At 43.5% G+C, this 17,812-nt stretch overlaps 1 protein-coding gene across 4 annotated transcripts in view; it reads right to left on the bottom strand.

Annotated features, from left to right (window-relative positions):
• cped1 (cadherin-like and PC-esterase domain containing 1) overlaps window positions 1–17,812 on the bottom strand; it is a 28,744-nt gene that overhangs the window by 6,835 nt on the left and 4,097 nt on the right. For 3 of the 4 annotated variants that reach the window (XR_007569374.1, XM_050036468.1, XM_050036466.1), the window contains exons 2-13: window positions 12,327–12,501; window positions 10,058–10,152; window positions 9,798–9,967; window positions 9,309–9,456; window positions 8,791–8,918; window positions 7,670–7,742; window positions 5,638–5,832; window positions 5,246–5,350; window positions 4,725–4,852; window positions 4,580–4,647; window positions 4,094–4,280; window positions 3,854–4,022 (exon numbers count right to left, since the gene is read on the bottom strand). Coding sequence is in view for 3 of the 4 variants with exons in the window: in XM_050036468.1 (XP_049892425.1) it covers window positions 3,854–4,022; window positions 4,094–4,280; window positions 4,580–4,647; window positions 4,725–4,852; window positions 5,246–5,350; window positions 5,638–5,832; window positions 7,670–7,742; window positions 8,791–8,918; window positions 9,309–9,456; window positions 9,798–9,967; window positions 10,058–10,152; window positions 12,327–12,501 (1,641 nt within the window). In the remaining variant the exon portion in view is untranslated. The remainder of the gene's footprint in view (window positions 1–3,853; window positions 4,023–4,093; window positions 4,281–4,579; window positions 4,648–4,724; window positions 4,853–5,245; window positions 5,351–5,637; window positions 5,833–7,669; window positions 7,743–8,790; window positions 8,919–9,308; window positions 9,457–9,797; window positions 9,968–10,057; window positions 10,153–12,326; window positions 12,502–17,812) is intronic. The other variant, XM_050036467.1, reaches the window with a different exon arrangement.

The raw sequence follows: 17,812 nt of genomic DNA, 5'->3' as shown, positions 1-17,812 counted from the left end.
ACAATCTTCAACTTTTTACTGACTTCAGAGGCCCATTACTCTGTCTCTGTATCACCTAGAGTGTTTCTGACACTTTCACAAGAAACTTCAGGGAGTTTTCTTTCTGGCAAGACCTCATGCATGCATGTAGTCAGAGCGGTTCAGAAGCTACAGACATTTTAATTTGGGTATGTCATTTTAGGCGTTTTTGCTACAAAATGGGGGTGGAGTGCAGGAGGTTAAAAAGTGCTGCACAAATAAAGTTTATTATATTAATAGTTATTATCTGTCAATGATGTAGAGCAGCAGACGTCACGTCACTAAACTCAAACTCATATTTACAGTATGACGTTTTGTTTGGCTGATTTTTTTGTGGGTTTATTTTATTTATTTTATTTTTGGTAAATGGTTTAATTTATTTTGTGAGAATATTATATATTTTTTTATATTTTAGTTTTGTTTGTTTTTTTCTTGGTGAAAGAGCAATGAAAGAGCAGATATTGTGAATAATGAAACAGACTCTGGTGAGGACTGAAACCAACATGATGTATTTTATAAAGACAGACTGACATCAAAGATTGCAGCTGATCAGAGGTCGTGTTCAGACACTCTGAGGATCCTCAGAGCTCCTGACTCAGTCACACAGTCAGAGCTCAGGAGTGATTCAGGAAAGTTCTCAGAAACTGTGACCTCAGTGAGGAGGTGTGGTCGACTCTGTTGTTAGGTGTGATGTGATTGGTTGTCAGAGACACGCCCGTCTGTGAGGCTGTAAGGTGTGAGGACACCCAGTGGACATGAGATGAACTGCAGACTGACAGTGTCAGTGTTAGTGTGATCACTGCTGATGAAGGTTGAGACAGACTCAACTCATCACTGCTGCTCTGACCTCACATACCTCAGTGATGATGTCATCATTTTGTTTCTGAAATGTGTGCATCTCCCTGATGAGATTGAGCACACATATATTCTCTCTGCAGGATCTCATCTGTAGTGTTTCATTTCCTCTGTCATCCAGTGTTTGCAGAATATTTCTGACCTCTTTGTGTTTCTGTCATTTTCTCCTCTGATTCAGAAACTCTTAAACTCCTCCTGCTGCTCCCAACAGTTTGTCTCCTCAGGAGCTCTTCAAGGTCTGAGACGCTCTGTGAATAACTTTTATCTTTATCAAGGACCTCGTCTTAGCTTCAATTGGGAAAGTTTAAGAAAACGTCACAAATCCGTCATCAGGAGCGACTCTGTGTACGAGGAAGCATCATGAATACAACACCTGGAGTCAGATAACAAGTTTGCAGTTATGAAACAGATTTTTATTCAGAGTGAAACTGTTGGAAACAAAAAACTCTCGACAGTCAAACAGAAGAAAAACATTTTCTCAGTTTAATATGTGACGGTGATCCTGTGTTTGATCACAGAGCTGATCTCAGATCTGATCTGACGGGACTCTGAGGAAACCTGGACGATAATCTGATGAAGTCATCAGATTATAAAAGCTGCTGCTTCCTTTAAAGGAGACAAACACAGACACGTCCTGAGACAACACTGAGGACAGGACAAAGACAGACGGAGAGAGGACGTGAGGTCAGACAGGACGAGCCAACAGCTTCACTCAGGTTTGTTCTGCTCCTCCTGTGAGCTCCTCCTGTGAGCTCCTCCTGTCGTCAGCAGCTTTTGATCTTAACATCAAAGATCAGAGGCCACACTGCATCAATGGCTCTCTGTTCTCCACAGCGTCACATAAATCACAGCGTCACATGAATCACAGCATCACACAAATCACAGCGTCACACGAATCACAGCGTCACACGAATCACAGCGTCACACGAATCACAGAGTTACATGAATCACAGCGTCACGCAAATCACAGCGTCACACGAATCACAGCGTCACAGGAATCACAGCATCACACAAATCACAGCGTCACACGAATCACAGCGTCACACGAATCACAGCGTCACACAAATCACAGAGTTACATGAATCACAGCGTCACACGAATCACAGAGTAACATGAATCACAGAGTTACATGAATCACAGCATCACGCAAATCACAGCGTCACAGGAATCACAGCATCACACGAATCACAGTGTCACACGAATCACAGCGTCACAAGAATCACAGAGTTACACGAATCACAGAGTCACATAAATCACAGCGTCACGCGAATCACAGTGTCACAGGAATCACAGCATTACGCGAATCACAGCGTCACACGAATCACAGCATCACATAAATCACAACGTCACACGAATCACAGAGTTACATGAATCAAAGCGTCACATAAATCACAGCGTCACGTGAATCACAGTTACATGAATCACAGCGTCACACGAATCACAGCGTCACACGAATCACAGCATCACACGAATCACAGAGTTACATGAATCACAGCGTCACATGATCACAGAGTTACATAAATCACAGCCTCACGCGAATCACAGAGTTACATAAATCACAGCCTCACGCGAATCACAGCGTCACACAATTCACAGCGTCACATAAATCACAGCGTCACACGAATCACAGCGTCACATGAATCACAGAGTTACATAAATCACAGCGTCACGCGAATCACAGCGTCACACAAATCACAGCGTCACACGAATCACAGCGTCACAGTCACACAAATCACAGCGTCACACGAATCACAGCGTCACATAAATCACAGAGTTACATGAATCACAGCGTCACACAAATCACAGCGTCACACGAATCACAGCGTCACATAAATCACAGCGTCACGCGAATCAGCGTCACACGAATCACAGAGTCACATAAATCACAGCGTCACGCGAATCACAGAGTCACATAAATCACAGCGTCACGCGAATCACAGAGTCACATGAATCACAGCGTGACACGAATCACAGAGTTACATGAATCACAGTGTCACGCGAATCACAGAGTCACATGAATCGCAGCGTCACACGAATCACAGAGTCACATAAATCACAGCGTCACACGAATCACAGAGTTACATGAATCACAGCGTCACAGGAATCACAGCATCACGCGAATCACAGCGTCACACGAATCACAGCATCACAGAAATCACAGCGTCACACGAATCACAGCGTCACACGAATCACAGCGTCACATAAATCACAGCGTCACGCGAATCACAGCGTCACACGAATCACAGCGTCACATAAATCACAGCGTCACGTGAATCACAGAGTTACATGAATCACAGCGTCACATAAATCACAGCGTCACACGAATCACAGCGTTACATAAATCACAGCGTCACACGAATCACAGCGTTACATAAATCACAGCGTCACGCGAATCACAGCGTCACGCGAATCACAGCATCACGCGAATCACAGCGTCACACGAATCACAGCGTCACATGAATCACAGCATCACGCGAATCACAGCGTCACACGAATCACAGAGTTACATGAATCACAGAGTTACATGAATCACAGCGTCACACGAATCACAGAGTTACATGAATCACAGAGTTACATGAATCACAGCGTCACACGAATCAGAGTTACATGAATCACAGCGTCACACGAATCGCAGCGTCACACGAATCACAGAGTTACATGAATCACAGCGTCACACGAATCACAGCGTCACACGAATCACACGAATCACAGCGTCACACGAATCACAGCGTCACACGAATCACAGAGTTACATGAATCACAGCGTCATGCGAATCACAGAGTTACATGAATCACAGCGTCATGCGAATCACAGCGACACATGAAGATGCACTATTTGTGTCTTTGCTTTGACTCTGTAATCTCACTGTGTGAAAAACTCGCATGGCGTCAGTGTGAACACACCTTTAGTCTGAGATATGATGTGACATCATCACATCCCACCCCGCCCACAGTCCAGCAGCCAATAACAGCTGACCTACCTGCAGGAAGCAGCACATCACATGATCCCCGAACATGGGCAGACTGGGGCGGCTTTCACGGTACACGTGCACGGTGTAGATCGTCATGACGACGGGCTCCGGCTCGGCAGTGTCTGTCACCAGGATGCTGATCCTGCTGTCGCCAAGGCCAACCGGGTAGTTCGCCATCCTGGACATAAAAGGAAACCTTCAGTAGTGGGGTCAGAGGTCAGGGTTCAAGGGTCAGGTGTCTCTTCTCACCTGGGCCCTCGGTGCTCGTCCAGGTGAACCCTGCAGGCCGAGCTGACGGGCTGCGGTCGGATCCGAACCGTCACGGTGTCGAAGGTGACCTCAGCACGATACTCCTTCACCCAGGGGCTGAAGGGCGGAGTCAGAGTGAGGGGGGGGTCGGTGTAGATCTGTCTGAGGTGGGGGTCCACACAGGAACCTGAGAGGACAACAGGAAGTCAGTCAGTCAGTTGGTGGAGCTGCAGCAGAGAGATCATAGAGGAGATGAAGATAAACTCCTCCTCCTCTTCTTCTTCACTCAATCAGTGTGATTCCTCTGCATGCTACAGCAGGAAACTGGACTTCAAAATAAAAGCACTTTGTGTTCGTTCATCTTTTTTTCATCAAACTTCAGAATAAAGTTTTTTTTGGCTGCTGAGGACAGACCTGACCCACGGTCCACATCTGGACTCCAGCTGTCTCACATATTAATAATTACTGAATAGGCTATCGTCTCACCTTCAGACCCGTCCTGTGAGGAGGACAGAGCTGACTCCTGATTGGTCCGTTCGTCTGTCTCATCGGTTCTACAGGAAACAGGAAATAAACTTCATCACACGTCTTTAACAACAACAGAGATAAATATCAGCCGACTGATCCTCACCTGTGACTCTGGTTCCTCTGAAGCTCGTAGTGACGACTGATCCTGATCTGAAGATCTGAGACACTGAGGGGACCAGAGGAGGAGGAGGAGGAGGAGGAGGAAGAGGAGAACAAGGTGCTGGGATACAACTACAGAGACAGAGAGAACAAATAATATGATCAGTCGTTGTGTTTCACCCCTCTGTGATTCACTGTGGAGTCCCACTGGGCTCCACACTGGGACCACTTTAACTGTCATTATATATATATTGATTATAAATAACGAGTTTACATATAAAATAAAACGTTTCCTCTTGATGACATCATCATTATGTTCACTAAACCCTCTGTCTGTACTCTGAGTCCAAACACGAGACTGTCAGTCAGTATCTGAATACTTTACCTGTCTAAACAGGAAGTAGTTCACTTACAGTATTTATACTGTGTTTGTTTATGATGACATATATGATGACATCATCGTCCAACTGTGCCGTCAAAATAAAACACATATTTTTCACATTAAAATAAACAAATGTTCGTTACCAGCTGGAAACCTGAAGGCGTCTTCATCTGTCTCTGAAACTGGAGCAGAAGAAGAAACTCGTTCTCTGACAGACAGACCCCGTGTGTCCCTCTGCAGCCACCGTACTGCGCACACAGACGGACAGAACAAAACAAATAAACTTTGAGCTTCTTCAGCATCTTTAAAAAATTTAATACTTAATTATTTTTTTAAATCTGTAAACACAAATCTGCTTTAAAAAGATTTTCTAACATTTTTATTTTCTAGAATAAATAAATAAATATTTATTTTTAACAAACTGACATTAAAACATCCTGAAACTGAGAAAAAAACCTGATCTGAGAAGTTTTTTATTCTATTTCAGATCATTTTAAAAAATAATTTATTTCTTTTCACTGTAAATGAAACTGACCCTCACCTGTCTCCCCTCCGTCTGAGTGTGTGTCTCTGAGGACAGGTGAGTCTCTGAGGACAGGTGAGTCTCTGAGGACAGGTGGGCGTGCGTGGGCAGCAGGAAGTGCAGCGTGTCCTCCAGGATCAGGTCTTTGGTGATCTGTCCGTCAAACGTATCGTCGCTCAGAGAAGAAAACGTCAGGTCAGTCTCCACCTGAAGAAGAACAGAGACATCCTGCTGACCAATCACAGAGCAGCTGTTTACTGTCGGTACACCTGAAGGAGAACTGATCTGAGGACAGTCTGTCCACCTGAAGATGTAAAATAATGATATACTCATCATCTGTCAATAAAAGAGCAAGGAGAGAAGGAAGCAAAGGAGGAGGTAGGAGAGATAAGGAAGTCTATCAGGAGGTAGGAAGGAAAGGAAAGAAAAGAAGGGAAGATAAGTTCATGAAGGAAATAAGAAGGAAACGAAGGAAAGGAAAAGACCAGAAGGAAGTAGGAAAGAACACGACAAATAAGAAAATGAGGAATTAGGAAATGAAGGAGGCAACACAGAAGGCTAGGAAAGGAGAGGAGGAAAGGTCTTAAGGGACAGTGAATGCATCCTTTGTGTTTGCAGATTTGAGAAGTTATTAAAAGATGATGTAACGCTGCGTCTCTGCGTCCACACTGACCCTGACACAGTGCACTACGGGTACCCAGAAGGTTCAGTCATCACAGTCAGAGAGTTGGAACATATGGACGTATGAAGAGACCTGGACACGGCGTTGGAGGCGGGGCCTTGTTCATTTCACTCAGAGTTACTCAGTGGTGCATGAAGCCAAGAAAGTTCAACTTCCTGTGTGTAAAGTTCACACACGCATAATCATACCATCGTACCAGTTACTGCAGTACTGTCAGTGGCCACTAGCGGGCATTAGTTCTTGAGGCCCCACAGATCAGGTGCACTGGAGACTTCCCCTGGCTGAGCTGTCTACTTCCTGTTTAGTGCTCTGCTAACCTGAATGGGGGAACAATAATTTAATGTTGACACTCTCCTAGTGTTCTCTGACTGAGTGAAACGAGTCGATCTAGAGACATTAATAAACGATGGTCCTTTTCGCTCAGATCTGATCCATTCTGTCGCTGCTCTTCATCTTGTGATGACACACATGTCCTGCACCGTCTGTAAAACTGTACTTGTAACTGACAGCTCTGCTGAGTGGTGGAGCGGACACACAGGTTTCTGCATCAGTTCCTGTCTCACTGTGGGAGAGTGACAGAGCTCGTACATGTGCGTCCAGCGCCACACGGACTGACATATGGAAACAGAATCAGACACATTTGAGACTTTATTAATCCATAAACTCAGTAGTTTAACACCCGGGTCAGTCAGTGGGTCAGTGAGCGCGCTCATGGTGCTCCTGCAGGTCAGAGCCTCTGTAACCATAGCAACGGTGACACTGCCTAATCAGTCTCTTCTGCAAATTGTGATTTAACATTTCTCTGCTGCATCTGGTGAACCACACATGTGCAGACAGCAGAGGACGGTATGTTCACAGAGAGACGAGACAAAGTGTCCTGGACTGAGTCTCTGAGGGACACCACGACCCTCGTCTGTGTGATGATGATGATGATGATGATGATGATGATGATGATGATGGGATGATGATGATGTTCTTCAGCTGCTTCACTGATCACAGATCAGCTGTGATCGTCACAGGAACAACACACTCTTTATTCTGTTTCAATAAGTCATCGTCATCATCTTCATCATCTTCATCTTCATGTGACAACAAACAGGCTCCTGCTCAGAATGTTTTCAAAATAAAAGCAGGACGGAGATCAGAGCTCAGTGTGTTTATAGTTATTACACTGAGTCACTGTGGTTCTCAACCTGAGGGTGGAGACCCCTCTGACAGGTCACATGACTGGCGGACACGTCTGTCCTCTGTCTGAACTCGTCAAACATCAGCTGGTTTCATTTGTTCTAATGAAACAACCTGAAACACCATGTGTCTGACAGTGTGTGTGTGTGTGTGTGTGTGTGTGTGTGTGTGTGTTACCTGGACGACGACAGGTGTGACGGAGCCGCTGAACAGCAGAGTGAAGGTCAACAGCTGGTAACACAACACACACCTGAAACACAGTCAGCTATCAGTTAATGATCAGTCAATAATCCATCAATAATCCATCAATGATCCACCAATGGTCCATCAATAACTCATCAATAATCCATCAATAATTAATTAATAATCCACCATTAATCCATCAATGATCCACCAATAATCCATCAATAATCCACCAATAATCCACCAATAATCCATCAATAATCCAACAATAATCCAACAATAATCCATCAATAATTCATCAATAATTCATCAATAATCCATCAATAATTAATTAATAATCCACCATTAATCCATCAATAATCCATCAATGATCCACCAATAATCCATCAATAATCCACCAATAATCCATCAATAATCCATCAATAATTAATTAATAATCCACCATTAATCCATCAATAATCCATCAATGATCCACCAATAATCCATCAATAATCCACCAATAATCCACCAATAATCCATCAATAATCCACCAATAATCCACCAATAATCCATCAATAATCCATAAAAAATCCACCAATAATCCATCAATAATCCACCAATAATCCACACCGTCCCTCAGCTGCTGCAGGAAGAGATCAGACTTTCAAAATAAAACAAACAAAAACAGGACCAAAGGAGACATTCACACAGTTCCTGTCAAAATAAAAGTCTTTTTCTCATTATTGAGTTTTTCTGTTCATCAAAGTGAGGATGAGGAAGCAGCGTCCCGCCAAAGTAAAAGTCTAGAGAAATGTCTCTGCTTTCATTGATGCAACACGTTATAGAGACACAAAGAAATAAATAAACAACAACATTTCTCCTGACATTTACTTTGAAATTCATTCAATACTTCCCGTCTGGCTATTCAGAGTTTGAACTTATAAAACGTGAATTAAGATCACAGAGTTCATCACACCTACAGGAGCCCTTCAGAATAAAACACAGTCTTCAGCGGGACTAATTAATCAGAGGAACTTTGAACGACTTTAATGAGATCAATTAAACTGATACAGCTGATTGGACAGTGGACTCAGGTGCTGATGATTAAAACAGGAAGTACAGAGAGGATGATTTACCTGTTCATTTGTTGTTTCTCATTGGTCGACATGGCGGCCTGCAGCACCTCACCTATCACCTTCTTCACCTGCCCCAAAGCCTCATGGGAGGTGGTCGGGCCCACCTGCTGCAGCAGGAAGTTCCTGAGCTGAGAGGTGAAGGTGAAACCAGCAGAGACCAGCAGCGACCAACAGAGGGCGGCAGAGACCAGCAGAGACCAGCAGAGGAAAAGGTTCAGTTCATTCAAAACACAAACTCACATAAATAAAATAATACGTAACAAAATAAATAAGATAAAATAAATATAAGCAAATAAATAAAAAACAAAATTAGTAAAAGAAAATTGATAAAATCAAACAAATGAAACAACAAAAAATAAAAAATAAAAGAGCAAATAAAACATAATAAAATAAAATAAATTAAAAGCTAAATTAATAAGAGAAAAGAATATTAATTAAAAAAAATAAACAAATGAAACATAAAAAATTAAAGCAAAATGAATAAATATGATAAAATAAAACAAATCCAGGTGTTCTACCTTTGTGGGTTGTCCCTGCTGCTCCTGATTGGTTGTTACCACACTGATGTCATGCAGGAAGGAAGTAAGTGGCTTCATGGAGGTCACCAGGACGTAAACATTCACCATGGCAACCAGAGCAGGAGGCGGAGCTCCAACAGGTGAGTGACTGTCAGACAATAGAAGAGGAACAGTTCTCAGGTGATCAGGTGGAGCTCACCTGTGATATCCTGTCAGGTGAAGCTCACCTGTGATATCCTGTCAGGTGGAGCTCACCTGTGATATCCTGTCAGGTGGAGCTCACCTGTGATATCCTGTCAGGTGAAGCTCACCTGTGTCAGGTGGAGCTCACCTGTGATATCCTGTCAGGTGGAGCTCACCTGTGATATTCTGTCAGGTGAAGCTCACCTGTGTCAGGTGAAGCTCACCTGTGATATCCTGTCAGGTGGAGCTCACCTGTGATATCCTGTCAGGTGAAGCTCACCTGTGATGCTCTGACAATATTCTCACCTGTCGCCTCCCACTGAGTCCTCAGGAACCTGAAGCTTCCGACTGGTCGATCCACAGGCATGTGGCCTCATGGGTAATTCAGACCCTGTCAGGTGTGAGCGAGTGTAGAAGTGACAGAGACCTCCACCTGCATCAGAGAACGCCTCCATCACCCCTGGCAACAGGTTCACCTGCAGACACAGAGACACAGGTGAGTCCACAGTGACTCAGGTGATGTCATGTGACCATCAGTCAGTCTGTGGCGCACAGGTGAGTCTCACCGTCTGATGGTGCTGCAGGTGAGAGAAGGAGATCCTCCTCAGACAGCTTCTCTCCGAACTACTGAGACACAGCAGCAGGCTCCACCCACTCACACCTGGAAACACACAAACAGGAAGTTACACCTGAAACCACACCTGTAACCACAGAGACACAGACAGGAAGTTACACCTGTAACCACAAAGACACAGACAGGAAGTTACACCTGTAACCACACCTGTAACCACAGAGACACAGACAAGAAGTTACACCTGTAACCACACCTTTAACCACGGAGACACAGACAGGAAGTTACACCTGTAACCACACCTGTAACCACAGAGACACAGACAAGAAGTTACACCTGTAACCACACCTGTAACTACAAAGACACAGACAGGAAGTTACACCTGTAACCACACCTGTAACCACGGAGACACAGACAGGAAGTTACACCTGTAACCACACCTGTAACCACGGAGACACAGACAAGAAGTTACACCTGTAACCACACAGAATGAATCACTGCTGCAGATTCTTCTTATAAAAATCAGTCGTTCCTCTGCAGCCAACTGTTGATGTAACTGAGTACATTTACTCAGACATTGCAGTTAAGTAAAATAAGTACTTTAATGGAGTTTTCCCACAAAACACTGCAGTCGTGTTTCTGACCCATCAGTTTTTTCCAGAAACTGATGAACAGAGTATTTGTACCTTGTGGTGTTTGTACATTTACTTTATATCAGAGTACTCCCTCCTCCGCCTTCTTCTGCTCCTACACTATTTATTTAGATGAGTTTAAGGACGTTCAGTTAAAATGAGCACTATGAAAGTAAAGAAAAGACGAGCAGACAGATTAAAGTTCAGCCTCTCACTGCGTCTCACAGTCAAAACACAGAGATGACGACATGAACGTTGGTCTGAAACATGTGATTAAAGTTAACAACCTTTATTTCAGCTCACTGTCGACAGACGCAGGGTAAAGCTTAGACAAAAAAAGAACAGCAGACACAAAGAGGGAGAGAAACAGGAAACACTTTGACCAAATATGGAGACACACACAGAGGGAACATGTGGAAGTGATTGCGGAGGAAACAGGAAACGCTCTGCTGTGAGCTTTGGCTCAAGACTCCACTGTTTTGGTCTCTGCAGAGAAGTTTCTCCAACAACACAGAGGGAGACTGCAGAGGACCAGTAACACCACAGTTACACACCAGTAACACTCAAAACCAGCCGCCACTGCCCGTCAACAAAAACAAAGACAACTATGGTTAAATGTGATAAGACCAAAGGACTGGACGGAGGCCATCATCAAAAATGCTCACATGTGCAGCGCACACTTCATATCAGGTTAGGGAAAAAGTATTTCCTGTTGTAGGGATGAATAAGGTTATGTGTATTAAGGGTTATCATGTCCACCTCATCAGAAACTGGGGAGGGATTAAGAGGAATATTGGATTTCTCTGGAACGCTAACTTTTTAGCACATTAGCTAACGTTAGTTTCCATAGCAAAACAAACAAGTGTCGACCTCTGAACCATGTGACCACAGAGGGTCTGTCAGTGATGGACTGAACCATGTGACCACAGAGGGTCTGTCAGTGATGGACTGAACCATGTGAGTGAGGAGCAGCTGCTCTCTCTGTGATTTATGAGGTCATAAAGACTCTTTCTTCTTCTTCACCTGCTGGTAGGAGCATTAGGCCCCGCCCCCTCTGTTTACACACCTGTTGTTTATGATGTTTTGGTGGGTTCAGAGTCAGAGTGTGTTTCAGAGGACAGTTTGTTGATGAGACGTTTTCAGACACTAAATAAAGACCTGATTTCTGACGGACGTTATAAATAAAGATTTAAAATGTTTTTATGAACTACAGTTAAACTTTCTGCTGTTTCTGTTGAACGAAGCTTTAAACTGTGTCTCCATTTTGTCCTGCAGCTGCTGACAGGAAGTCTCCACCCTGCAGGCCACACATTAACACGCACGCACGCACGCACGCACACACAGTAAAGTGTTTCCTGTGGCCTCAGATCTGTAGAGACAAACATCAGTGTGTCTGAACATGAATCAAACTTCTGTGTGAATGTTTAGAAAGTTAATGATGTAAAAACAGAAAATATCAGAGTTTGATTTTTACATTTATATATTTGTTTCTGTTGAGAATAAACCTGTCTGACTACAGTTCCCATCAGACCTTGGTGAATGTTATGTGTCTCAGCCCAGGAGCTGCAGCCTTTGTATTTTTCACATGTTCACTCATTTAAATATAAAAACAGCAGCGTGTGTGATTGTTACCATGATTGGTTGTGAGGACGCTGCTGGTCTCAGCATATCTGGACAGTTGGACCTGGTAGTCCAGGTTCTTCAGGACCTGCTGGTACAGCTGGACCTCAGGGTCAGAGAGCTGGTGACGACCCGTCAGAACCACGGCCCGCCGCCACCGGGGGGGCTGCTGGGACCAGACTTGGACCTGAGGAGAGACGCGATGCTTGTTATTCACCCTCCTGACAAACCCTCAGCTCACTGTCTGATACCCTGTGTTAGCCTAGATTAGCACAGAGACTGGAGGCAGGGGGAAACTGTTAGCCTAGCTTAGCACACAGGCTGGAGGCAGGGGGAAACTGTTAGCCTAGCTTAGCACACAGGCTGGAGGCAGAGGGAAACTGTTAGCCTAGCTTAGCACACAGGCTGGAGGAATAAAAAAAGCGACTGCTGCTGCAGAGTGATTGAAACGATGATGATGTGTCAGAGGTCTGACTTCTGTCTGCTGTAGGTTACTGACAGGAAGGAGACACAATCTGAGCTGTTTTTTATTTGTCTTTTTGTTCACTGACTCTACATGAAGGATCTTTTTCCTGTAAACATATTAAAGACACAAACAGCTGATGTTCAGTCACTGATAATCTTCGTCTCTCTGAGCTGAACCAGTCTGCAGCTCCTCAGCAGTAAAAACCACACGTAGATTCTTCAGTCTGAACTCTGGTCAGTCTGTCAGAGCTCACTAACTGTTTCCATGTGAGAGGAAACGTGGACGCTCCTCCTCCTGCTCCTGCTCCTCCTCATGTTTCCATCACACTGATCTCTGTGGGTCAACAGACTCTGAACTGACTCCAGCTTTCACTCTTCTTCTTCTTCTTCTTCTTCTTCTTCTGAGTATAAAACAAACGTCTGTTCATATCAGCTCAGACTGAAGCGTTCACTCAGATGACCACAACAACAACTATAACCGTTTATGATATCGGTGGAACAATGACGTAATGCCATGTTAACACACAAGCTGCAGATTATCCTGCTGACCTGTTATCACTTTAACATCACACAGAGAAAGCAAGAGGAAACCAGGGTGTGGGCTCATGACGTGACGGAGTTAGGAGAGTCTGACACTCTGTGACGGAGCTGTTGTCAACAAATTTTATTCATACTTATGAGTCAAAATTTATTTAATCCTCGTGGCTGCTGAAGAGGGCCGACAGTGGGCCGACAGAGGGCCGACAGAGGGCTGACAGAGGGCCGAAAGAGGGCCGACTGAGGGCTGGCAGAGGGCCGGCAGAGGGCCGGCAGAGGGCCGATAGCAGGACGACAGAGGGCCGACTGAGGGTCGACAGAGCACCGACAGGAGGCAGACAGAGGTCCGACAGTGGGCCGACACAGAGCGGGCCGACAGAGGGCCGATAGCAGAACGACAGAGGGCCAACAGAGGGCAGACAGAGGTCCGACAGTGGGCCGACACAGAGCGGGCCGACAGAGGGCCGACAGAGGGCCGATAGCAGAACGACAGAGGGCCAACAGAGGGCAGACAGCCGATAGCAGAACGACAGAGGGCCAACAGAGGGCAGACAGTGGGCCGACAGTGGGTTGACAGAGCACCGACAGGAGGCAGACAGAGGTCCGACAGTGGGCCGACACAGAGCGGGCCGACAGAGGGCCGATAGCAGAACGACAGAGGGCCGATAGCAGGATGACACAGGGCTGACAGAGAGCCGAGAGAGGGCCGACAGGGGTTCCTCTAAACTTCTCTCATATTTTCGTTTAAACAGAGGAAACATACTTTAACCACACGTCCCTGACAGTACCCATGAACCTTTACTTTGATGCAGGACCTGTTCCTGTTACAGCAGTACTCTGACTGTGTCGTGTTAGTTACTCTGGAGCTGAGTACTCAGTGTGTCTCTGACAGAGCGGCGGTCTGCAGTTTGACATTTAGGATCAGATGTGTGAGAGACGAGACAGAATGAGACATCCTGTCCTGCAGGAGTCAGAGGAGGAGGTGATGAAGACGAGGACGGAGCTTCATCCTGACCTTATGTCTGCTGTTTGACTAACACATGATCCTCAGGATGATTTACAGGTATGACACAGGATTATCACGCTCTGCATGCTGCGACACTTTAGTTGACAGCTCAGAACAAACTCTGTTTACTTTTTAACTTCACTGATTTATTGTTTCAACAGGAAGAATTTAACTGATCTAAATAATCAGCCATGTTGTTATGTGTCTGTAATACACTCTGTTAACATGTTAACATGCTGCTCCTCATGTTTCAGACATGAATGAGTCAAATCAGGAGTTCAGCTGTTTGAGATATTTAAACTAAAATATGTTGAACAGATTAATATCAGCGTTAATGATCAAATATAAAGTGTTAATGTGCTGAAGATTTAACCTGATCAGTCATTTTAATCACCTGAAATTAAACTGACTGTGTGTGTGTGTGTGTGTGTGTGTGTGTGTGTGTTTCAGATAACAGGGTCTAAATATAAGTCCTGAGGGATTCAGTGACAACAGCCAACAGCTCCTATAGCCCCGCCCACTCTGACCTGCTGCCAGTCACTGTGACTGTGTAAGAACTCATTCACTCATTCACTGTATAATGAGCTCATCTGCAACATAAAAAACACTTTCACACTCCAGGTCAATAACTGAACATCTGTTGGCTGAAAAATAATATTACAGATACAGGCCACACACTCTGTGTTAATATGTATCGTGTGTGTGTGTGTGTGTGTGTGTGTGTGTGTGTGTGCGCGTGTGTGCTGTAGTTGAACAGTGACACTGCTTTGACAAACTGAGCCTTTAAACGTCGTCACAGTCTCTGATGGAAGACATGAAACACCAGAGAGCGTCAGTTAGTCTGAAACCACAGAAGAAGAAAGTTCCCCTGCAGACAGACGAGGAGCGCTCTGACATGTTTGTTTGTTGACTTGTTGTTGTTTACTCCAGTCTGTGTGTGTTTCAGTATTCAGATCAGATCTGAGGTCAGTTCACAGACGCTGGCAGTCAAACTGTTTCCTGTCTGACTTCTTCACACTCTCACAGAGACACTGAGGGACTCAAACGTGTCATTAAAATAATCTGCAGTTATATTTCATATTCATATAAATACATAGATTCACTCAGACTGATGACAGGATGAATGTCTTCACTCTGCTGACTCATGACGACGTCATTTAATGTTTATATTCTTTATTTTAACACGTCGTCATTTCTGAATCATTTTAACGAGTTACTGAACCTGAGAAATTTAGAGTTTGATTTAAGTACAGAAATAAATCAGTTCAACTGATAAACATTCAAATCATTCAGTCATTAATCATCATTAATCTCTGAAAACATCAAACATGACAAACATGTAAAGAATAAAGTCATAAAACATAATATTAACTTCAGTTCTGTTAAATAAATTCTTGTTGTAGTTCATGTTAAATGACCTGATTATTGATTATAGATTAAAAGTGTGAACCAGAAACTGCAGCTGAACATGTCCTGCAGTAAAAGTAATCAGAGTACAAGTAATCAGAGTAATCGTACTGCGTTCAGTCAGTGAAGGAGGACGAAGCTGAACTCTGCGTCCACCAACAGAAACTCTAATGAGGTCTCATTCCACTGACTGATGAAGCGAGTCTTCATCATCATCATCACATGACCTGAGGCTCTGGTCACATGACTTGTCTGTCAGCACTCGGCTGACTCTAATCTGAGGTCTCTAACAGACCTCCGTCATGTTTCTGTGTGTGTGTGTGTGTGTGTGTGTGTGTGTGTGTGTGTGTGTGTGTGTTTACAGTGTGTATTAAATCTGACCTGAACTGTGTGTTCACTTCCTGTTTCACACTGAGCATCATCATCTCTTTACAACATGTCAGCAGTTTAATATCAAACTGACTGGTATTTACTGATGTTTTGAGGAAAGAGATTTAGAGATTTACATTCATCACCAGTTAAACTTATTAAACATAAAGACATATGAAGAGTTCCCACTGACCCAGGACACAAATATTTAGTTTGTCCTCTGATGCTTTGAGTTCCTGCAGAGTACAAGTTAGAATATGAACATGATTTTATTTGTGTTATAACTAAACATCAGAGCAGCAGTGACCAATCAGGAGTGCCACACAGCTCCGTCCTAAGAACACGTCCTGTTTAAAGCTGAGAACAGACTCACTGTGCAGCAGGTTTGAATGACGAGTCAGCTGTGAGACATCAGAGAGTGAAACCAGTTTCAGCTGCAGCTGTGAAAACACTCTGAACTGGTTTAAAGGTCCCAACTTAAACCAGACTTTTAAAACAGACGTAAACATGTTAGTCCGACTTAAACCAGACTTTCAAAATACACGTAAAAATGTTAGTGCGACTTCAACCAGACTTTCAAAATACACATAAACATGTTAGTGCGATTTAAACCGGACTTTCAAAATACACGTAAACATGTTAGTGCGACTTAAACCGGACTTTCAAAATACACGTAAAAATGTTAGTGCGACTTAAGCCAGACTTTCAAAATACACGTAAAAATGTTAGTGCGACTTAAGCCAGACTTTCAAAATACACGTGAAAATGTTAGTGCGATTTAAACCGGACTTTCAAAATACACGTATAAATGTTAGTGCGACTTAAACCAGACTTTCAAAATACACGTAAACATGTTAGTGCGACTTAAACCGGACTTTCAAAATACACGTAAAAATGTTAGTGTGACTTAAACCGGACTTTCAAAATACACGTATAAATGTTAGTGTGACTTAAACTGGACTTTCAAAATACACGTAAAAATGTTAGTGCGACTTAAGTCAGACTTTCAAAATACACGTAAACATGTTAGTGCGACTTAAACCGGACTTTTAAAATACACGTAAACATGTTAGTCCGACTTAAACCAGACTTTCAAAATACACGTAAAATGTTAGTCCGACTTAAACCGGACTTTCAAAATACATGTAAAAATGTTAATGTGACTTAAACCAGACTTTCAAAATACATGTAAAAATGTTAGTCCGACTTAAACCAGACTTTCAAAATACACGTAAAAATGTTAGTCCGACTTAAATCGGACTTTCAAAATACACAAAAACATTTTAGTCAGACTTAAACCAGACTTTCAAAATACACGTGAAAATGTTAGTCCGACTTAAACTGGACTTTCAAAATACACGTAAAAATGTTAATGTGACTTAAACCGGACTTTCAAAATACACGTAAACATGTCAGTCCGACTTAAACTGGATTTTCAAAATACACGTAAACATGTTAGTCCGACTTAAACCGGACTTTCAAAATAAACAAACATTTTAGTCAGACTTAAACCAGACTTTCAAAATACACGTGAAAATGTTAGTCCGACTTAAACCGGACTTTCAAAATACACGTAAAAATGTTAATGTGACTTAAACCGGACTTTCAAAATACACGTAAACATGTTAGTCCGACTTAAACTGGATTTTCAAAATACACGTAAACATGTTAGTGCAACTTAAACCGGACTTTCAAAATACACGTAAACATGTTA

Source organism: Epinephelus moara, chromosome 23 (assembly GCF_006386435.1).
Source record: "Epinephelus moara isolate mb chromosome 23, YSFRI_EMoa_1.0, whole genome shotgun sequence".
In the NCBI taxonomy this organism is placed as follows: domain Eukaryota; kingdom Metazoa; phylum Chordata; class Actinopteri; order Perciformes; family Serranidae; genus Epinephelus; species Epinephelus moara.
The sequence above is the reverse complement of the archived record's forward strand: the minus strand, read 5'-3'. Positions and strand labels throughout refer to the sequence as shown.